The sequence below is a fragment of the Myotis lucifugus genome, unplaced genomic scaffold, assembly GCF_000147115.1.
Source record: "Myotis lucifugus unplaced genomic scaffold, Myoluc2.0 scaffold_274, whole genome shotgun sequence".
NCBI classification, from domain to species: domain Eukaryota; kingdom Metazoa; phylum Chordata; class Mammalia; order Chiroptera; family Vespertilionidae; genus Myotis; species Myotis lucifugus.
Window position 1 is genome coordinate 1,065,217 of NW_005871322.1, and position 23,068 is coordinate 1,088,284.

The window sequence follows — 23,068 nt, forward strand, 5'->3', positions numbered from 1 at the left end:
GGCGGGGGGAGGGGGCGCGCAGGTTAATAGCTTGGCTGGAGGCCTTGGTCATTCATTTCCGGCGGTGGGGAGGCTGAGGGATATATTTCCCAGCCTGGGATTCTTTCTGGTTCGCCGCCCGCATCAAGAGCTAGAAGGTTCTGGAAACTGGTGGTTTTGGGTTGTTCAGGAATGAAGGAAGGTCTGCTATTGGATACGACCCATCTTTGCAGAACGGCAGTTCCCTCGAACTTCACGGCTTCCTCGATGTTCTTTGGTTACTCCTTAGATATTCGTATTCTTGGGACTGTGACCTCAGTCCCCCTGATCTCTTTACAGGAGCATATGCGTGCCCCGCCCCCTCGCCCCCACACCAAATAAAGACCATTTTGTAATAAGACTACTCTTGATTCATCAAACCCGCTAGGACAGTGAAACCTGTAAACCTGTGTCAAACAGGCTGTGTTGGAAATGTGGGGTTAGGGGTTATTTCTGCCTGGGAAGCCCCCACCCCTGCTTGTCTGACTCTCCTGGGGAGTCTGAACCCGGCTCAGTTGGACCTCTTTCCAGAGCAGCCTGTAATGGCAGGACGTGTCAGTTGAACTGAGGCAGTTGTTTCCACTGAGCTGAGACCAGCTGACCAGCAGGGCTATCCCGACTTTGGCAGGAGACAGGTCTTCCCACCGCTGTCACCAGCTGTGTGAGCATGGAAGGCTTCCAGAGCGATGAAACGTTGTAACCTCAAAACCTCCTTTTCTGATGGGATTTTATTCCTTTATTCCTTCCCCTGGTTTCTGAAGTCAGGTACACAGGAGGCAGAATCAAAGCATGCTTATGTTTGATCTGTTTGCCTTAGTCATTGTTCAGACTTTCACTCTAGAGCAGGTTTTCTCAACAGCAGCACTGTTGACATGTTGGGCCTGATAATTCCTTGTTGTGGTGGCTGTCTGTACCTTGTAGGATATTTAGCCGTGTCCCTGAACACCACCCACTAGATACCAGTAACACCCAACCCCAGCTGTGACTACCAAAAATATCTCCAGACATTGCCTAATGTCCCCTTGGCGGCAAAATTGGTCCAGGTTGAGAACCACTAGAGGGAAATTAATCCACTACAGCTTTACTTCTGGAATCGGGACATTTGTGCTTACTTGTATTTCACTCTTCCCTCTACACTAGCTTTTTCCTGAGTTCTGCAGAGTAACAGTCCTGTAAAATGCCCACGTGAAGCATCTATAGTACGGTAAGTTTGGAAAGTGCTGTGTTAAGCTGCACATCTTAACACAGGATTTTTAGAGCTTTTATTATATGGTGATGTTTACTGTGACCATCCATGACCGTTTTCCTTATTTACTGGAACACAGAACCCTTTTCCAGCTCCAGGAAATCTCTCTCTCAGACGTGGATCCACTTGCTCCCCAGCAAACCTCCCCCACTCCAGTGACTGTTAGCCACCACCTGTTCCCTATACTATCTTGGGGCACCATTATCCATCCCTTCACTCCAACCAAAAGCCTACATTTATCTTGTCTCTTGCTTCTCCCATCTCTCTTACATCCAGTCACTCATCCTGTTGTGCTAACATCTCCTAAATATTTCTCAAATCTGTCCTCTTGTGTCTGGCCTACTGCAGTAGCCTCATAGCTGATTTCTTTGCCCCAATATGTTTCCAGTCCCACCTCCAGGTGGACACCAGCCTAAGCTACTATCTCTCTCCTTTGCATCAAACCCTGATACTTTGGAAACAGAGAAGGCAGAATGAGGCAGGAGCAGGCCAGTCACACTAAGGAACATCCTCATGGAGGCAGGGTAGTCGGTTACCTGTACTGCATCCCTATGTGCCAAGCGTGCACTATGCATGTTAGAATCTTCTACTACCACGGGGTAGAAGAAATGACCACATTTTAAGGATGGGGAAACTGAAGCTGAGTTAATTTTCCAGAGTTACCTAGTAGACCGACCTAGGATTTAGAGCACAAGCATTCTCCTCAGATTGACAGGAGGCTAACCTTAATACCCTTCATCAGAAGAGCTCTTTTTTTTTTTTTTTTTTTACTGTCTAGTGTTTGTGGTGAATGTATTTGGAATGCATTAAAATCTTATTTTGAGGATAGGACGTCCTGCAGCCCAATTTTTTGAAGTTGAATTTGCTTTTTCTTTGTCTCAGATGAAAGCTATTTTGGGGGAGAGAATTAAGTACCTATCCTCTTTGGGGTCTTGAAAATACCCAACGTCTAGAGTCCTTGAGGCACCAGGGGCCTAGGCACTTGAGAGGTGGGCTGAGAAGAGGCCAAACCCTCTCTAGGACACTGTATGCCACACAAGGGGTGCCAGCTTCAGTAAGACCCAAAGAGAGACCAGACACTCGTGACTGCTCATGGATGTGTATTTTAATAAAAATAATTCTGTCAAAATACAACAGGAGTTTTTTCATCTCTCAAGTACAATTTAATAGGATGTTTTGTGTTAGAATTCTCTCTAAACCCTCCCACACCCACAAGTTTCATGCTAATGCCAACTATCAACTTGCGAGGACAAAGGCAGAACCAGTGTGCACAATGTGGAGGACGTCTGTGTCAGCTGTAGTTACTAAGGGAGGAAAACCCTATACAAAAAGGCGGCGCCTCAGGCAGCCAGAATCCACAATCTGGCCACAGGTCCGGGTGCACAGGACTGGTGGTCAAGCAGGGCTCTGCTGCCCAGCCGCCACGCAGCATGCATACCTGAGTTGTGAGCAACCATAGGAACTTTCAGCTCGGACAGTTCTCTGCCTCATCTTCTTTGTGCTTGCTTACGGGGTAGGAAGGCGCTGGGTGGCCAGGCAATCCCCACTTCTCTATCTTAGTGACCCCTTTTTGAAGGCCTGCGCCTAGCCACAGACCCATGTGGGTGAGGATCAGGGGTCTGGCTTTCTTTGTGTGGTCTGCCAGTTTTCATCCACTCTGGAAGGAGCAATCATTTGGTGGCATGAGGAGAAAAGGCAAGGAAGGCTGTTCTCTCAGGGCTGGACAACCCAACAGGGCTAAGTCTTCCTCCTGACCCTTTGGGTCAAGTCCGGTTCTTCACCAGGGCTCCTCCCAGCTGCCTCCCCCACTCTCGGCTCCTGGAAGCAGGCTGGTAGGATGGGGTGTGCATAAGGGGCTCCTCTGGCTGGCAGGCAGGCAGGCCTGGACTATCAGCAAGACAGTGGGCTCAAGCAGCTTGGTTTTGGTCCTCTCCACGGCTTGTGGGGCAAAGGCTTATGTCCCAATGGTAAGCTGTCCAACTGGGACAGAGAGCCCCTCTGGAGAGGAACAGAGTAAACAACTTGGACTCAGCTGAAACAGTGAGATAAGGCACAGAAAATGGGGAGATGGCCATGGGTACTGAGTGCAAGCCAGGCGGACAACCAACCCCAAGCAGCACACAGCTGTCCCGGACCCTCCTGGGCCCTCTCTCAGATGCTCCACAGCCCAAGCCCAGGCACCTATCCCCATCCCTGACACACCCCTGAAAGTACCAGCTGCTCAGACACTGCTGAGCCTAACCCCTCACCCGCCATTCAGCTTTAGGACTTAACAGTGTTGCCCAACCCAGAGGATGAGATTAGTCCCGACTCTGGCACAAATCTGCTATGTGACTTTGGCCAACTTACTTAACCTCCTGGACCTGTTTCCTTATCTGTAAAAGGAGAGGATTAGTGGATCAGATGTTCTCTTTACCCCATCCCAGCTGCAAAAGCCTCTGCTTTTAATTCCCAAACCTTCTTGGCTCTGGCCATTTTAACAGACTGATATTTCCAACCTCTTGGGTTTGGGAGTTAGGCATCCCTAGACCTGCACAGGATGAGTTTCCTTTACAGACAGGACAACTCCCTGATGGGCCATTGTCTGTGGGCCGCCAGCTGCCTTGGTGGGACCAAGAAAAAACAGCAGCCTATAGAATCACATCCCAAGGCAGAACTCTAAGACAGCACAGGGCCAGGATCCCGACCCATCACCAGCAACTGGTCCAACTCAATCGTTTCTCTTGTTGTCCAACTGTGGGCTCAGCAAGGCCTGAGTGACACTGAGTATCTCAGGCCATCCCAACCATTCCTGTGTCCACGGACAGAGAGCAGCAGCTTGCCCAGGCCAGATCGAGGCAAGGACTGGAAACTCAACTGTGGACCTCGTTCCTTTGCAGGGACTGCTTGTGTGCTCCCGCCGACTCTGAAGCAGGTGGAGCAATCCCAGTCCCTCCTGGTGCTCCTCTGGGTAGACCGCCTCCCTTTCTTCTCCCCTGGGCTGTCAGTGCTCGCAGCAGATGGCCCACCCACGTCCTGGAAGCCATTGTAGCCCTTCCTTTCCCGATTTCCTGATGACAGTACCAGGACTGTTTTGCCCCTACCAGCCGTAAGGATCCATCTGATGGGGCTGGTGGGACATTTGTAAAGCCCGTGAGGTCCCTTCCTCTGGCCAGCAAATACTCTAACAGTCTTTCTGAGAGTGGCTGGGGCCAAACTGCAGGGAGCTGCCTGGCACAGCTGCAGTGAAGCCTGGCCTAGAGGGTCAAGGCTTCTATCCACTCCAGCGACCAGCAGCCCAAGCATCTGCCTCTACAAGGTCCTGGCTTTTCAACAGAAAGCATGGATTCCATCAGAGCTGTGCAGAGCCAGTGAAGATCCAGGCAGGAAGCAGGCCCTGTACTCAAGGGTCTCTGTCCTGGGAATGGAGACTTCTTCCCCATAGTCTGACACACGGCAGCTCTCAGGTCGAAGGCAGGAAGTTTCCAGGCAATCAATTTAGAGTAAATGACTTATTTGGCCACCTTAACAAGTGAAGGAAGGATGTTGAAAGGGAAGAGAGAGGTGCAAGGAAGGCAGTGAAAGGCAGGGTAAAATGGTAGATAGTGTGCTGGTCAAGAACCCTCTACTCCCTTGCTTTGTTGTGAGGCCCTGTGTCAACTCTTCTCTTCTCTTCTCTGGACCCCTGGCACTCTGCTCAGTCTGACTCTCAGGGGTCTGGGGACCCACAGCTCTTTAATTCTGCAGACCAGCTTAGCCTGACCTGCCCACTAAGTGCCACTGTCCGTGCCGCCGTCCCCCCACACAAGCCTAATGCGCTTCCTTAAGCTGCAGCTGGGCCTGTAGCTCAACAAAGGGAAGCCTGAAATAAATCACTAGGCTGAGGTTACAGAGATGATTCTTTTTTAATGAGTTGGACTCAAATAAAAACATATGGTGCCTGGACAGCCTCACCCAAGAGGTGCTGGACAACTAACACTACGATAAATACTGTGTCTTTTTTAATATATATATATTTATATATATATATATATAATCTCATTTTTTTACTTATGAAAATAATAAGCTATCACCAACTTGGATAGGCTTCATCACTAAATTAGCAGAAACCAGCTCAGCACAAACTCTCCAGAGATAAATACTGGTGGCTCAGTCAGGAGGAAAAAAATAAAGTTTAAAAAACTCCAACCCCTCTCAAAACAAAACCCCCATTTCAAAGTAGACGCTACAAGAGAGTAACCAGCCAATACTGTGTCATAGGCCGCTGCATGTGGAGGTGGGTGTGGGGGGAGAGAGACTAAAGGTGGGAAAAAAGGATGGAAAAGAAAGGAAAAGAAGGTGAGGAGGCCAGGCAAGAGTGGACTCTGCCCATGGCTTTCAGGTCCCTGCGCCAGATGCCTATGGAGGGCTGGGCTCCAGCCCTGGGGCCAAGAGAGGGCCAAGTGGGGCCAGCCAGCATGGTCAGCTAGTGCAAGTAGTCGTCGACTCTGGCAAAGGAGCAAGATCCCAGGCCCGCTCGGGCCATAAGCCGTAGACATTCAGATGCCTGGCCCAGGGCGAGCATCAGCGGGGGCTGCTTTGGCAGGTTTTGAGACTCTGTGGAAGAAAGACAAGGCCTGGTCACTGCCCTGCCCAGGGCTTGGGCCCAGATCAAAATTTCCTTGGGAAAAGAAGGGTGTATGTAGGGGGTGGGGGGTGGGGGGGTGGGGCTTGAACAAAATCTCTTGAAACAGAGTGTTCACGTGTCTGTGTGTGTCCCAGCCACCAGGCCATGACCCTGCAGCCATGCCAGAAACCAGAGGACCTTTGCTTTCTTCAGAGCAATGGGCTGACCTGGGTCCACGGTCACAACCTGGGCCCATCACAATCTACTCAGTTAGGCGGAGGGAGGTAAGGATTTAGGTTCAGCCATGTCAGCCCAAGAGTCCTGTGGGCCACCAGAGAGCTCCTGGGTAGAGCTCACTGCCCTGATTTGGACAAACATCAGCAGTTCCTAGGGAGAAGAGGGAGGGGGCACCCATGTACTCATGGGCAAGCTTCTATTTTTATTAGATCCACTTACCTAAAATAGCACTGTTGAGGGCAGCGCACACAGGCTCCCTCTGGATGGGGTCAAGCTGCTGGCCAACTGGGCAGCTCCAGGGGTCTGAGTATGCCAACAGGCTAAAAGCATCCTAAGGGACAGGGCACTCTTGAGAAGACTGTGGCACACACTATACACACACCTCTGTGACCCTCAGTGAGGGTACAACACACCCCATTGTTGGGTCAGGGAGGGCTGTGGCCTCCCTAGAGCCTGGAGAGGGTGGGGTACACCCTGGATGTCCCATTTCCCGTTGCAGACTTGACTGGAGCCCACTCTGTCCTGGTGCTGCTGTCCCGAGGACCCTCCCAGAGTCACCATGCCTCCATTACCGAATGGGGGCCCTCTCTGGATGAGGGCCTGACTTGTTCTGTACCTGCAGCATCTCCGTGTGGGCCAAATTCTTGCCATACTCCCTGCCCAGCTGCTCACTCAGTGCCTGCAACTCGCGGCCAAACAGGATTATCCTTTCTGTGGCAGCCTGGTTGCCCCCACAGAGCTGCCGCCGAGGATGCCCATCATCTGCACCCAGAGTCCAGCAGAGAACACATCAGGAGGAGTGAGGAGAGAAAGGGAGGACTTGAGGGAGGACACCAAAGAGAACATGGCAAGAAGGACCTTGGGGTGGGGGGTACAGCTTCTGCCAGAGGCAAGTGAGGGCTGGGAGGAGCAGGTGGACCACCGTAGCTGAGGTGCTCTTAGTCCACCTAGCACATGCTCTGGGAGTCAGCTCCAAAGCTTTCCCTCTCCCTACCCTGTACAGATGCAGGGGGGCCCATAACAGTGCCCACTCTCACCAACTCCCTCTAGCCCCAAACGCAGGGACCCTGGTCTTGGCAATAGGCCAGGGCCTTCCCACCTCAAGCATCCATTAATGACTGGCTAAGGAGGCAGTGAACCAGGTCTAGCTAGAACCTCTCAAGCTGCCAAAGTCTGCCCTTCCCAACCACCTCCAAGGGGGAAGGGGCATCTGGACTGAGTGTTGCCGCCCATGGAACACCATGCGGGAGCACGGCCCTCACCCATGCTGGACTCATCGGTCTGCAGGTCCTCATGCTTATAGGCACCATTGACGATGCGCGTGGACATGCTCTCCAGCACACCATTGGGGTAATGCTCCGCCTCCATCTCCATCTCACTGTCGCTGTGGAGAAGGGTTGAGGTGGGAGTTGGCCAAGGTGATGTGGTTGCAGCAGCTTGTTTGGGCCTCCTATAGCTGTGCTGTGGGTGAACTGAGGGCTCCTAGAAGCATCTAAGGACAGCTCTGGCTTCCCAGGCTCCAACACTTGGCCCCTCCTGAGATACTAGCCAGAGGTATGTCATCTGATTCTCACTCTTGTCCCAATGCTGCTTCTGTGACCCTCCCCTTGCTGACTCTCCTCCGAGTTGGCACACTCCTAATCAGCCCCCACCCCCAAATAACAGGAGCCTGTGAGGCCCAACAGGCATCTCTTCGGGACCCGAACCCTAAGGCCACTTGTATCTGTAGCCTAAAATCCCTGCCTGACCAACCTGGGTGACCACAAGCCAAGCCCAGTAAAAGTGCCTTCAGTATACGTTGGGGGTTCTAAGGCCTGGTCTCTTTGGGAGACCACATTCTCAGCCTGGCAGTGCGGGTGCCTCTGGATAAAGAGAGGACAGAGTAAAGTGGCAGTTGAATCATGGTAGGGCCAAAAGCCGGAGCCAATGCCTGGCGGGTCAGCAGCTACTACTCCAGGTACAGACTGGGATGGAGGTGGAGGAGGAAGTGCAGGGGGCAGCACTCAAAAGACAGGCTGCAGTGGGCCCAGGTGGCACAGAGCAGAAGGCAGGAGGAAGAAGCTAAGACAGGCACCTGGTCTCTTGGTTACTGGTGCTGCTGTGGGGCTGGGACTTGGTGGAATCTGTTGAGTTGGACTCGGAATAATTGACGGAGGATGGGGACGAGGAGGAAGAGGAGGATGCGGAGGAGGACGAGGAGGAGCTGGGCGCGGGGTATTTACTGTGGTTCTGTTTGCTCTTGGAGGATGCGATGCCATTGCTGCAGCTGGGACTATCTGCACCTGTAAGCCAGGGAACATTCAGAAGAGGAGGGGCAACTTGCCATCAAGCAGGGCCCTGGGAATGACTATAGGGGTCCCATCTCCCTTCTCCCAAGCCCAGCAGTGAACCCTAAGCCCAGCCCAGGGAAGGGTATTGTAAGTGGACTTTCTTCTCCACACCAGTATTTCCCAGAGCCCTCTGGAGAGTGGCTGACCTGTGTTGTGCATGTGGGAACTACTGGGGCCGTGTCGGGGGCTGAGGCTGGGGGAGCCAGGGTAGCTGTCCTGGGACTTGGGGCTTCGGGAGCTCAAGCTGCGGACCTCACTGTCAGTCCCATTCACCATCTCCACAAACTGTCGGCACCTGCAGAGGGAGCGGAGCGGCACTGCTCTGGGCTTGGTCCGGGTTGCATGTTCCCACCACCATCTGAGAAGGGCTGGGCTATGGGGGAGCTGGTAGGCCCCAAAACTTACTTGAGCATGAAGAGCAGGTTGGGGTTGTGCTCTAGCAGCCCTGGGTAGAAGCGCTGTGTGGTCTCAATGGCCTCACCCACACGGCCCTCCAGTACCAACTTCTGGATCTCTGCAGAGAGCAAGAACACGGCAGTGAGAGGGGGGCTACAAACGGTCCTCACAGCTGCAGCCTGCAACTGCCAGCCCTGAGCACAGACCAGCGGCAGTCAGGTGGGCTGGCTCAGAGCGCTATGCCTGTTGAGATGCTCACAGAAGAGGCTGAAGAAAGAACCTGGCCATCCAGCCCCACAATAGACGCTGGTTTCTGCCAAGCGTTGGGAGTCCTCAAAGAATAAGAGGGAAAAACAGAGCAGGGACTCTCAGCCCAGCGGCAACAGGGTGAGTTTGGAGGCTTGTTCCTATGAAGTACAGGTCACCAGAGTCTGGGTTGGGGGAGGGGCACTGGCTGTTGGAACATGATGGGGGGATTGGCACCCAAGCAGTTCGGTGACCCTAGGAGCTCCTCTTCAGACAGATTTCTCTTTTCAGGCCTCACAGGGGAGGGGCAATGGAGGGCACTGGTTTCTGGGCCACAACCCATGCCTTGGCAGTCTTCAGGGGCGGCAGCATGCTCCCTGCCGGGAGAGATCATCATCCTCCTCACACTGGCATCTCTGACGTTGACACCTCTCAGGCATCAGCATCTTGCTCTTGCCCTGGGGCCTGGTGCGTCTTGCTGGAGCGACTTCTGGGTCTGAGACTCATTCATAGATCCCAAGTCTGGGATCCCTTTCCGTCTGTCTGGATGGGCGTAGCTTCTCTGGGAGACACAGACACATGCACATACACAGAGATGGCAGGCTCAGAGAGACGCAAGCAGGCACACACAGACACACATGTCCACACATACCCATTCTCCCTCACTCTTCTCTTCCTATCTCTTTCCTGGGCCCGGTTCCCCTTTGTATAATACCCTCTTTCCATAAACGAGCCCCATAGTACACAGGCCAGTATGAACACCAGGAAAGCTTCCTTTGGCTCCTGCCTTTGGTTGTCTGCAAAGGGCAGGACCAGAGGTGGGGAACAGACGGATGCTAACACAGCAGCCACTGAGCATCAGATTTCACACTGATTACTTCAGTCCTTTCTATGGCCAGGAGAAGGCAGAACTACTAAAGGTGAATAAATGGTGTGAAAGGAAGGACATTGGTCCATGATGCAAACATACTCTTGTCAGAAGACCATGAACAAGATGCTGAGTAGAAGCCAGGATTCAGGGGGAAGGAAGCACGGGGGGAGTGAGATCCAGCCAGCCAGGCCAGCAGAGTGTGCGTTAGGGAGGTGGCACTGTGATATTCCCATACTGCCAGACTGTCCATCTGGGCAGCGCTGTCTTGAAGGAGGGACAGAAGCAAGGCCTGGGGCTGGGTTGGGGCTCTGGGCTGGTCTCCTGGTGGTGAGGACCAGAGCTGAATGGAATCCTGGCAGGTTACTCAGGCTGGCATGAGCCAGGCAGCAGAGTTAGGGGCAGGTGAGGGAGGGAGGGAGAGGGGAGAGGAGAATCAACCTTACTTTGTCTGTTCTTTATGGACGCTTGCTCTTCCTGAATCGGGGTTTCAGTCATTCGGGCAAAAGCTGTGGCTGTGGCACAATACCCATGATGCACCAGGTAAGATGAGACCATGCTAGAAGAAAGGAAATGCTCAGGTGACACTCAAGAATTGCATTTCTCGTAGTTACCAAATAGTCACAGGGATGTCAAGTACAGCATAGGGAATACAGTCGATAATATTGTAATAACTGTGTATGGTATCAGGTGGGCACTTGAAATGTCAGGGGCACCACATTGTAAAGTATGCGACTGTCTAACCACTATGCTGGACACCGGAAATTATAGAAAATAATACTGAATGTAAACTGTAATTTTAAAATGTTAAAAAAAAAAAAAAGAACTGCATTTCTCACTGACCACCTGATGAGACAATTTCCCTGTTAGGTCTTCCCTAAACACATCTTAGAGGTGCAACTTCCACAGAATGAGAACAAAGAGGTTAAAAAAAAAATGAAAACTTCCCCCAGTGCTTATGCAGTCAGGCTGGGCTGGGGCGGGTCACATCTGTCCTCACGGCTGGAGGAGTGGCTGCAGTTTCTCTGGGATATGCTGCCCACACGTGGGCAAGCACGGTAACAAAAGCACACACACCATCTTAGAGCAGCAGCTGCCTGCTGTGAAATGCGGCAAGTCCAGAGATGGTCAACAGTCTCTGAGGGCTTCCTGGAAAGGCAGCCTGCCAAGCGGTCTGGCAGCTGCCCAGCCAGGGAGAATGCACGCCACGTGCATACCTTCTACAGACACAGGAGCTCCTCTGTGGGCTGCCCTACGTGCCTGGCAGGAACATTCTAGCTCACCAGGCAAACTTGGCCCTCAGGGGTGCTGGCTCTAAAGGGTCAAGAGGAGCTAACCCACGAATAAGTTACTCCTCATAGGTCACAATTCAGGGCCCTGAGAAGCCAAGATAACAGGCAACAACATGGCCAACAGGAGCACAATCTTTGGAAAATAGTCCTGAGAAGCCCAAGGCCCAGCAGTCATTTAATCCCACATGTGCGTGTACACACATGTAGAGCAGAAGGAAGAGCCCTCACATGTGATGTGTAGAGGAGGTGAATACCTTGGCTTGTGCATGTGACAAACGGCACTATTACAGTTGCCAGAAACATGCCTGAAGGGCTGTCATGAGGAAGGCACAGAAATTTGTGTGCCCCTTGTGTTTCAGGAGGGTAAATGAGATGATATACATAAAGTGCCCAGCACAAAGTAAGAAGTCAATAAATACAGCCTCTTATTATGAAATTATGTATCTTAAGGCTATATTCTAAGTAATAATTCTTTTTTTAAAAAATATTTTTTTGATTTCAGAGAGGGAGAGAAAGATAGAAAAATCAATGATGAGAGACAATCATTGATTGGCTGCCTCTTGCACGCCCCACACTGAGGATCAAGCCCGCAACCCAAGCATGTGCCCCAACAGGGAATTGAACCGTGACCTCCTGGTTCATAGGAAGACGCTCAACCACTGAGCCACGCCAGCTGGGCAGTAATAATTCTTATATTTTATTATGAACACACCGGCAAAATTTTTTGATGACACGTTTGGGACGACACTAAAATGTCCAGTCACTTTGATTCAATAATTCCACTACTTAAAAGGGCACCAAGAAAATAATCTTTTTTCTAAAATGATTTTATTGACTTGAGAGAGAGACAGGAAGGGAGAGGAAGAGATAGAAAACAGCAAGGAGAAACATTGATCCACTGCCTCCTGCATGTCCCCTACTGGGGATGGAGCCACAACCTGGACATGTGCCCTGACTGGGAATCGAACCATGACCTCTTGGTTCAAGAGTTGACGCTCAACAACTGAGCAACATCAGCCAGGCAAAAAAATCATCTTAATTAAGAAAAACTCAATGTACAAAAGGGTTATCTACACAAACAAAACACAGAAATTAACCTGAACCTCCCACCAAGGGAAGCCAGTCAAGGAGCTTGTAGCAAAATTTGTCTCCTAGATAATATAGCCATTAACAATGTCCATAGAACAAACACAAGTTATATGCAGGTGTTGGCAAATACTACCTATGAACACACACAGGCACACAGATACACACATGTAAACAAGTACACCCACGTGCTGAGCCCAGGCCCTGTAAGCTGAGAGTATCAGTCCCGCCCCCACACAGCTGGGGCAGCTCCGGCTCTCCCTTGGCCCATCCCAGCAAGTGTGCTGCAGGGACAGGCACTGAGCTGGCCCTCCAAGGATGAGCTTCCCCTTAGCTCTGGGGGCTGGGAACAAAACGTAGCAGTGCTGCTCTTCCTGAGAAGGGTCTGGCCACCTCGCCCTACCTCAGCTCTCCCTAGGGCTTGGCTCAATTTCAATCCCTCAAGAAAGGAAAACTACACAAAGAACACAACCCAAGGGACCGCACGGCTAGTGGAAGCCTAGCCCTTCACTGCCTATCCTTGGGAGCCAAGCTAACAAGCTAACCCTCCTCTGGCAGAGTGGGTACTGGTCACTGCCTCACTCAGGCCTGGTAAGTGGAAGAGAGACCCAAACCTGACCTCCCTTGGGATTCTCAGCAAGACTGGCCTCCAGGACAGCCTGGGAATCAATCAGCCAAGAGCTGGCTAGACTGTCTTCCTGCCACCACTGACATGGATGCCTGGGACTTAGCTGGATGCTGACCCTGAAAAGTGACCTCAGGCCAGAATTATGGCATGATAGATACTCCCTCAGGTGAGAATAAATCTACAGAGGAAGAAACCAGATGGCATCCTAGGACATCCTCTGCAAAATCACCCGGGGAGGCAAAACAGCCCTGCTGGTGATATTACATATGGAGCCGTGAGATCCAGTTGGGGGGCAGGGGGAAAAGGTTTAATTAACAGGAGATCTGGAGAACTGAATGGGAGCCACCCATCAGATAAGAGGGAAGCAGAACAGCAGCAGGCAGAGTCATCTGGGAGAGCTTTCAGGAAGGAAACTACCCACTGGAGTTCATAAGAGCAGTACAGGGGCCTACAGGACAGTGAGGCCCCTGGGATGGGGCAGGGCTGGGTAAGGGCAGGAGCAGGGCACTCACTTCTGTAGCACCGCCTGCCACTCGCCAAGCCGGGCACTGATGGGGAAGCAGTGGACAGTGCCCTGGACCTTGGCACGCCACTCCCGCATGTAGTCCTCAATGTCAAACAGGAAGGGCTGCTGCCCAAAGTTGGCGTCCACAATCTCCCCAGGTGTCTGCAGGCCTACGGTGGGGTAGAGGTTGGCCTGAGGAGGAGAATGAAATGTCAGTCAGGCCGTGAGGGCAGTGGGGCGGCAGGCCTCGCCTCGCCTCGCCTCCGGGGCAGAGCAAGAACACACGGCTTGGCTCCCACAGGCTGCTGCTCTGGCTGTGAGAGAACTGCAGCAAGGCTGGAGGTGGCAGCGCTGAGCCACATTCTGCCCACCTCCCTACCAGACGCTCGTCCCCAAAACTTGAGGGAAAAAGCAAAAGCAAAGCAAGCCAGGCCCCACATGGAGTCTCCTTCCCTACATCAGAGGCTATGGTGTTCCCCAAAGCCCAAGGCCCAAGGCCCCTCTTCGGGACTCAGCCAGGGTACAGCAAGGCAGGTGGGCTCCATGACCCTGAAGATGTGTGTGCCTGTGAAGATCTGCTGCAGGCATGAGTTACAGCTCTTCTCAGAAAGAGCCAGGACCAAGGATCCCTTTGCCACAAAAAATGGGTACATGAGGGGGCAGGAAGAGACAGGGGGAGGCAGGAAAGGAGGGGAGGAAGAGGAGAGCATGGCGAAAGGAGTTAGGTGGTTTAAACCCCCTAACGCTGGCAAAGTGCAAAGAGAAGCCACTGCCCTTCCTGTCAGACTCATAAAGAGGATCTTCAGGCCACTGAGGTTTGGGCATGTCCCTCCGTGGGTGTGGGGCTCCCTGCTTTTTATCTATCCCCTGCCATGACCAGCTTCTGCCCGGCCACTCCCTCACTCGGTGCCCCCTGTGGCGCCCCACTACTACTGACCACATTCATGTCTGGCTGTTTCATGTCACGTCTCCACAACTAGACTCTTCCCTAGTCAGGATTCTCCTCCTGTCTATTCACTTTGCCTAGGACCACAGCCCCTTTCTGAGGCCTTCAGGCAGCAGGGAAGGATTCTGATCCATAGACAAGAGGTTCTAACAGGATCCTGGTGCTGCCGTCTGGGCTTCGCAGATCACAAGGCCCCAGGATCCCAGAGCAGCCACCCGAGTCAGCAAACCCTTCCTCCTTCCAGAACACGGCCAGGGCAAACAGAGCAGGGAGCCAGGCTCCCAGCATCTGGGTGGAAGTCTGCATAGGATGAGGCCCATGATGACAATTAATAAAGGGGTGCAGGAGGTGAGGATGAGCCCTGAACTGAGCCAGCAGGAAACCTCACCCTTTTCCAAGAAGAGAAAACCCCACAAAGCTCACCTCCCTGGCTGATGCAAGGCAGCAGGTTCAAGTTCCCTAGGGCACTGGCTTTCCTCAGGGGTCTCTGATGGGAATTCACAGGGACCTAACAGTTCAGGAATAATTCTCTACACTCTGCACCCCAATCCACTGGCTGTAAGTCACAGAACTGGCTCAGACCATCTGAGCCATGGGGCCACCCTCATCTCCCCCCCATCCCCAGCTGTCTTTGGAAATGCCACAAATCACTGCACTTGGTAAGAGTCATGGAGGAAGACCAGCCCTCGCTACTGGAGAAAGGCAAGCAGGTACCCCCTACTGGTACCCTCAAGTAGACAACACAGTCCATATCCCTGGTGGGGAAAGGGGAGACTTCACACCCTTCACTTCCTGGTACCACCATAATTAAGCCCCCAAAAGCCCAAAGAGGGGCGAACCAATGGTAATACTCACCGGGAGATCTGTGAAGGCTATACCTGTGGAGGGAAAGAAACAGTCATGAGCTCTCAGGTGGTCCATCACAATAGCTGGGGAGGGGCTGGTCACCACACTACCCTATGATGGAGGCCAAGCACATGCTAGGGCCTGAGAGTTTTAGACCCTGGCCTTCCCTTTGCTGGATGGCCCGGCCAGAAGTGACGTCAGATCGATACTTAAATATCTGGCCCTGGCCAGTCGTCCCGTGCACCAAAAGGTCACCAGTTCGATTCCAGATCAGGGCACATATCCAGGTTGTAGTTTCCAGTCAGGGTGTGTACTGGATGGAGGCAACTGATCAATGTTTCTCTCTCTCTCTCTCTCTCTCTCTCTCTCTCTCTCTCTCTCTCTCTCTCTCTCTCTCTCCCCCTTCCTCCCTCCCTCCCTCCCTCCCTTCCCCCTTCCTCTCTCCAAAATCAATAAAAACATATTAAAAATATTTGTCTACAGTGCTTCCATTCTCTCAGGAAAAGCCCCCTAGAAAAGACGAAAACCCAAATGATCTACCCCTGAGGCCTTTCCAACACATATTGATGGAAACCTACTGTATATGCCAGGCCCTTTTTCCATTCATTAACACATCTGATCCTCATAGCAACCCTGGGAAGCAGACTTTATCATCCTTATTTTACAAATGAGGAAAGAAAACCTCAGAGGCTAAACCAATAGTCATAAAATTAGCAGAAATGGTAGGGCTGAACTCAGTGCTAGTCTGACACTCCAAAATCATCTCTAAGCTGACAGCTCTGGAGACAGTGAGGGTGGTGGCTGCCCATTTCCAGCCCATACCCATCCAGAGTCCCCAGAGCTTCCCAAGGCGACAAAGCCCAGCTTAACACTGGCCTATGTACCCTCTGAACCCTCCTTTCAAGAGAAGAGGTTGTGTTTCCAGGACCTCAGCCTGAACCAGAAGTGAGGGTGGAGGAGAACGGGACCCCAAATATATGAGCAGGAGAGGCCTCAGAATATCCACCAGAGCACTCATGTTCTACAGACTGAAAAGCGACAGAGCCAAAGGAGACTGTCCTGAGGACTCATAACCTTCCCATTTTTTTTTTAGATAAATTCTTACTACCTTTTAGAAACTCCTGAGCTCTTTCCCTGAAAGGTTTTCAAACCACTGACTCTTTAGAAGTCCTAGTCTGCTTTCCCAACAGCACCCAGAAAAGAAACTGAAACCCCGAAAGGTTCTAACCATAGGTCTCCCAGTAAACCTGGAGCCAGAATACTGCCAGCTAGCCAATGCACATCATATGCTTCCTCTGTGCTGGGCACTGGGCTCAGTGTTTAACAAGAAACCATTTAGGCCTGGCCGGTGTAGCTCAGTTGGTTGGGCATCATCCTGTGCACCGAAAAGTTGCTGGTTCAATTCCGGGTCAGGGCACATGCCTGGGTTGTAGGCTTGATCCCCAGTAGGGGGCATGTTGAAGGCAGCCAACTGATGCTTCGCTCTCACATCGATGTTTCTTTCTTTCCCTTTCCTTTCCTCTCTCTCTAAACCATTTACTCCTCAGAACAACCTTGGAAGGTGTACATTCTCTCTGACACTAGTTTACAGATGAAAAAATCAAGGTGTAGAGAGATTGTTTACATTCTTTGTGGGGCTACTTTGCTCTGCAGTGAATGAAGCTCATAAACTCCATGATCTGCCTACCTGAGGCCACTTCTGAGCCCCACAGGCAGAGTGAGCAGTCACAGAGCTGGCAGAATGAAATCTAGGAGCTCCTCTGAACCCAGGAGACCTCAACATCCACCTCCCAGGTCTGCATGGGAGCTGCCCGCATGGATCTCAGTATGGCCAGGCTGCTGTTGCTGTACCCCCTGCTCATGGAGGAGGCCCACAGAACACTGGAAGAAGGGGAAGTTCAGGCTCCATCAGTTATCTGTAGTGTGACCTTTGGCAAACTGAAAAAAAGAGGGTAACACTAATTCTGACACCTCAAGAGAGAAACTGAGATACTTTGTGAAAGCTGCTCATCTGGCCCTAGCCAGTTTGGCTCAGTGGATAAAGCATAAGTGGGCGGACTGAAGGGTCCCACATATGTACCTCGTTTTCAGGCTCCTCTCCTGGTCGGAGTGTGTGCAGGAGGCAACCAATCGATGTATTTCTCTCACATCGATATTTCTCTGTTTTTCCCTCTTTCTCCCACTCTCTCTAAAAATCAATGGGAAAATATCCTAGGGTGAGGATTAACAAGAGAAAAAAAAACACCTCTCTATCTGAAGAAAAGCTGCTTCATGAACTATGAGGTCTGTGTACAATTTGACTGCAGTTGTGCCACCAGGTGAGGCAACTGCCACACTTCTGGGCAAAGAATGGCCTACCCAGGCTGACCCAGCTCTGTCTATGGCACTCAGGAAGGACAAGACCTTGAAGTGCTTCCAGGAGGATGAGGACAGAGGCAACTCCACCCCCTATTACACTGGAAAAGATCCCTGGGAGCCTCTGCAAGGCCACTGTGATGAAAACATCTGGGCTGGCCCACAGGAAGAAGGTCCAAGAAAAGGTCCAGGATGCAAACAAGACACTCTAATTTTTTGATGAGAAGTGCCTTGAGACAAACAGACATAGGTCAGGGTTCAATGAGACTGAGGGTATAAAGAACCTGTGAAAGCCCAGCCGGTGTGGATCCCCAGTGGGGGGTAGTGGGGAGCGTGCAGGAAGCAGCCGATAGGTGATTCTTTCTCATCACTGATATTTCTATCTCTCTCTCCCTTTCCCTTCCTCTCTGAAATCAATACAAGTATATTTTAATTAAAAAACAACAACAACAAAACCGATGGGAGAGCACAGAGCTGGATAAAAATGACTCTGCAAGTACTAGTACACCAACTACTTGTGGATGAGCCGTCAGTCTCCTGTCTCCATTCGCCTGCTCATTCACCCATCTGTCAAGTATCTGCTGAGACCTCCCAGGAGCTCGGCCTTGTGACAGACACTAGAAAACCAGCTGCAAGCCTGGCCCTAAAAGTTCTGCAAGAGAGATGGCATGCAACTAATAATTACACAGACAACTGATCAATGCCATAAAGGGAGAGTGCTGTGATAGAAGACAATAAAATTAATGAAATAAAGGGGGAGGCCAGGAAACATCATTCTTCTCTAAAGGGGAAAAGGTTCTGAGGTTAATGATTGGTTCATTGATCCTGCGTGAGATTCTGAAGCACATTTATTGATAAGCTGGCTTGTGAAAAGGAAACAAGGTCATTAGAAGAGTCACCAAGTAGTCTATCACTCCAAGTTCATTGCCTTTCTATTAAATTTGATGATCTAGAAAATGCAGGGGACAGGTGATATCATCTTTAGTAAGGTCTCAGTATTATCCTTGTGGACAAGATAGAAAAATATGAGTTTCAAAATAACATAAAGTGATTCTTGAATGGTTGGTGTCTACCCCGAACAAGCTATAGGCTAAAGGGCTCAAGTCTTACCCTTGTTATCTTCCAACTTTTTAATATCTTAATAAAAATACACATAAACAAATTTATCAAATTTTAGGTTAATGCAATGCTGAAAAGAATATTTGAAATAGAACAAATATGACCATAGAAGATTTTGACAGGCTGAAAAAATAGACAATATATCCCTAATAACAAGATTATGTGAGGTCTTGCATGGGGTCTATACAAAGCATGCACTAGGAAGATGACTTTTTAAAAACAGTGTGAGGGTTTGGACTGACATTAAGGTAGCCCTAAACTCCTTATGGGCCTGGGGACCTGGCAGACAAAGAGCTCATGGACCCTGGTACTCATTTAGGGCCCAGAGGGAGGTGCAGATACACAGGAGACAACAGGGTATACCTCAAAATGTGGTTCCTACAGCCAGGTGGACCAAGGTGTGGACAAGCTGGAAGAATGTAAAGAAGGCAGGAATCCAGAGCAGAAGGGACTGGGCCTGGCTACAGAGGGTGATCTTTACCCAAGACTGAGAATCCACAGCAGTGACCCCTGGGACTGGGACAGCAGAAAAACCAAGAGCCAGGAAATAGCTGAAGTCAGAAAACAAAGTGGGGAGTGAGGAGCCATCTTGAGACCTTGGCCTTCTCCTCCAGCTGCTAGCTCCTCACCAGCAGGATATCAGCAACTGTAGCAAGGTGGCCATGAATTTCAGAGGAGTTTCTCTGATGTGCACCTGAGTCACCTATGCAGCGCCGGTGCAATGCTCTCGATGCCCACTCTGGACTGTGGCATCTGACTGCCTTGTTGAGGAATGCTGGCTCCTGATCACTCAGCCCAGCCACCAGCAAACCCCATTTCCAACAGGTCCCTTGATTCTGCCTGGGCTCAGCTCCTGGAAAAGCCACAGAAGGGCTGTGGGGAGTGGCAACCCCCTTTTAACTGCCCCTTAAGCCAAGGGAAGTGGTTCTCCTAGGAGTTGAGTTCCAAGTAAAACACCCGACTTTTTTCCTGGCAAGGCCTGTGGCTGGTATGGTTCTGCCAAATCAGAGATCTCTGCAAACCCAGGCAGGAAGGCCCAAACGTCAGGCACCACCGCAGTTCCACTCCTCTCACTCAGGGCCAAATACAGGGCCAAATACCAGTCAGTCCTCGGGCAAGTCATCAGGATAGCCAAGTTCTAACCCTAAATTTCCACACGTGTACAGGACTGCTCTTCCAAGGGACCCTCCAGGGCCCCATCACCCTCCACAGATTGCTGCTCCTCCTGGGTTCCTAATCCCAGTTGATATCACCACGAATCCAGCCACTTTCCCATCTGCCCTTCTTGCTAAGGCACTCCCACCTGTCACTAAGACCTGCCGGGCCACCCCTGTTCCTACTTCCTGCACCCATCACCACTGCCTTGCCTCAGGCTACCTGCCTCTTCTGTTGGCCCTAGGCCCATCAGTCCATCCTTCTCAGTTTCACCAAAGGGACCTTTTTATTTTTATTTTTTTAAAATATATTTTTATTGATTTCAGAGAGGAAGGGACAGGGAGAGAGAGATAGAAACATCAATAATGAGAGAATCATTGATCGGCTGCCTCCTGCATGCCCCCTACTGGGGGAATTGAGCCCACAACCAGGTCATATGCCCTTGATCGGAATCGAACCTGGGAACCTTCAGTTCGCAGGCCGACACTCTATCCACTGAGCCAAACCAGCTAGGGCCAAAAGGACCTTTTTAAATTTAAGTCTGTCCAGGTTGCTGTCTATTAACCATAAACAGGTTGAAAGAGACCTGGCCCCATCTGACTCCAGCCTGACCCAGAACAGCCCTCAATATTGCCCCACAGCAAACATCGCCCTGAGTGCCAGAAGGGCAGTCCAAAGTCTGGGCCCAGGCCAGGGGCATGCAAACCATTACCAATCAAGTATGTATTTGGGACCCTCAAACTTCTCACCAACCCCAAACCCTGCTCCAACAAATATCACACAGGCCAGGAGCATGACCACGACAATGCTGCTCTCTCAGCCCTGAACCTGGGCTTGATAGATGATCTTAAATGGATGGATTAACAAAGAGAAAGCCCATGCTACCCTCCCTTCACCTTGCAGGCTCCAGTGCCTGGAAATGGCTGCAGTTCCCCAGAGCTCAGCAGAGGGTCTGTAACACTGCTTTGGCTTCAAAGCTTGCCCTTGGGCCTCTCACCAACCAAAGTGGCTCCACAGAGCAAACCCTCCAAAGTCCCCTATGTACCCACCAAGGCTGTGGCCATTCTTGGTGTAGAAGCAGGTGCTGTTGATGAGGTTGACACAGCAGCCAATCACGTCTCCTGTGGTGAATGTGGGACCATAGGGCTGACCAGTCCCCGAGGAGCAGAAGGAATGCCCATCATCTCCATGGTAACCGTAGGAATGTTTATCCCAACCTGTGGGAGAAGAGAGCAGTCACAGCTGAGTAGAGGTACTTGAGAGAAGCAAGACAGCCACAGAAGCTCACCCAGGTCCGAACTCCTCTCCCCAGCCTGCCACCACCGCCTCAGCCAGCATTCTTGGCCTCTCACAGAGCGGCTGTGGACAGGTCTGGCTGTGCCAAATGAGCAGTGAGTCCAGCAGCTCACTACCCCTGAGGAGCTGAGGCAGCCCTATTGAAGAAGCAGCCCAAGCTGTGGTTAGCAGGAACCACATGAGTGACCTGGAAGGGACTTACTAGAAGTCCATGCAACAAGAAGATGGGTAAGGAAAATTCTCAAGGAGAGGGGGCTTGAAATGAGCTCTGTGGTGTATCATGGTGGGTTAAAAAAAATTTTTTTTATACTTGACCTTAGCCAAAAGGCCGAGAAGTGATGAAAAAAGTATTTTTTAATTGAAATATAATTTACATGTAATGAGATTCTCCCATTTTAACTGACAGTTCAATTAAGTTTTAACAGATTTTAACAATGTTGACACGTTACCACCACCACTATCAAGATATAGAACATTTCCATCACTCCAAAAAGTTTCCTCCTACCTCTTTGCAGTCAATCCCCCTCCACCTACCCCCAGTCCCTGATTTGTTCCTATGGTCTTGCCTTTCCAGATGTAATAGAAATGAAATCACAGAATATGGAGAATCTTGTGACTAGTTTTTTTTCCATTTAGTATAATGCATTTGAGATTCATCTACATTGTTAGGTGTACCAGTATTCTGTTTCTCTTTACTGCTGAGTAGTACGCCACTATATGGATATACCACAGTTTGTCTATCCATTCACTAGTTGATGACATCTGAGTCGTTTCCAATTTTGGCTATTATGAATAAAACCAATACATATTTACATAGACATATGTTTTTATTTCTCCTGGGTAAATACCCAGAAGTGGCTACTGCTGGGTTATAAGATAAGTACATGTTTAACTTGATAACAAACTGCCAAACTGTTTTCCAAAGTGGCTATACTGGTTTGCTTTCCCACAAGCAATGTAAATGAGTTCCACATTTTCATCAGCACTTGATACTGTCAGTTGTCTTTGTTTTCTTCTTTTTCTTTTAGCCAATTTAATAGGTTTTTAATACCATTTTGGCTTTAATTTTCATTTTCCCAATGACCAAGGATGTTAAGCATTTTTTGATATACTTATTTACCTTTGGTTTATTAGAAAATTATTGAACTGTCTGTTTAAATATTTAACTTTTTAAAAATTATGTTTTCCCCTTGCTGGTTTGGCTTAGTGGATAGAGTGTTGGCCTGCTGACGGAAGGGTCCTGAGTTCAATTCCAGTCAAGGGCACATGCCCAGGCTGCAGGCTCGATTCCCAGTAGGAGTCCTGCAGGAGGCAGCCAACCGATGATTCTCTCTCATCATTGATGTTTCTATCTCTCTCCCCCTCTCCCTTCCTCTCTGAAATCAATAAAAATATATTAAAAATAAATAAATAAATCATATGTCTTCATTGATTTTTTAGAGAGGAAGAAAGATAGAAACATCAATGAGAGAGAAACATCATCCATCGGTTATCTCCTGCACACCCCTTACTGGGGATCGAGCCCACAACCTGGGCATGCCCGACTGGGAATCAAACTAGTGTTGGTTCCTGGATCGATGCTCAACCACTGAGCCACACCAGGCGGGCTAACCTTTTTTTAAAATTGGGTTGTGTACCTTATTGCTGTAAGAATTCTAAATATATCTTGGATATAAATTCTTTTGTGTGTTTTGTAAATATTTTTTCCCAGTCTATGGCCTGTCTTTTCATTTTCTGAACAATGTCTCAAATTTCTACTGGGATTTTGACTGGAACTGTGTTGAATCTATAGGTCAATCTGGAGAATAGATAGTTTAATAATATTGATTATTCCAATCCAAGAATATGGCACATCTCTCCACTTATTTAGGTCTTCTTTAATTTCTCTCAACAATGCTTTTTTAAAAAAAATAT

At 50.2% G+C, this 23,068-nt stretch overlaps 2 protein-coding genes across 6 annotated transcripts in view; one reads left to right on the forward strand and one right to left on the reverse strand.

The window, feature by feature from the left end:
• Positions 1–23,068, forward strand: part of PSKH1 (protein serine kinase H1) — a 287,836-nt gene that overhangs the window by 141,252 nt on the left and 123,516 nt on the right. The gene's annotated exons all lie outside the window — the stretch shown is intronic.
• The window catches only part of RANBP10 (RAN binding protein 10), an 81,199-nt gene that overhangs the window by 24,180 nt on the left and 33,951 nt on the right, over positions 1–23,068 (reverse strand). For 4 of the 5 annotated variants that reach the window (XM_006099435.3, XM_023763124.1, XM_023763125.1 and 1 more), the window contains 11 exons: positions 20,908–21,075; positions 15,239–15,261; positions 13,445–13,629; positions 10,373–10,485; positions 8,822–8,930; positions 8,563–8,711; positions 8,161–8,368; positions 7,349–7,470; positions 6,703–6,848; positions 6,306–6,417; positions 2,350–5,839 (listed from right to left, as the gene is read on the reverse strand). In XM_006099435.3, coding sequence (XP_006099497.2) covers positions 5,709–5,839; positions 6,306–6,417; positions 6,703–6,848; positions 7,349–7,470; positions 8,161–8,368; positions 8,563–8,711; positions 8,822–8,930; positions 10,373–10,485; positions 13,445–13,629; positions 15,239–15,261; positions 20,908–21,075 — 1,466 coding nt within the window. In that variant the 3' untranslated portion in view covers positions 2,350–5,708. Of the gene's footprint in view, positions 1–2,349; positions 5,840–6,305; positions 6,418–6,702; positions 6,849–7,348; positions 7,471–8,160; positions 8,369–8,562; positions 8,712–8,821; positions 8,931–10,372; positions 10,486–13,444; positions 13,630–15,238; positions 15,262–20,907; positions 21,076–23,068 lie in introns of those variants that run through there. The other variant, XM_023763123.1, reaches the window with a different exon arrangement.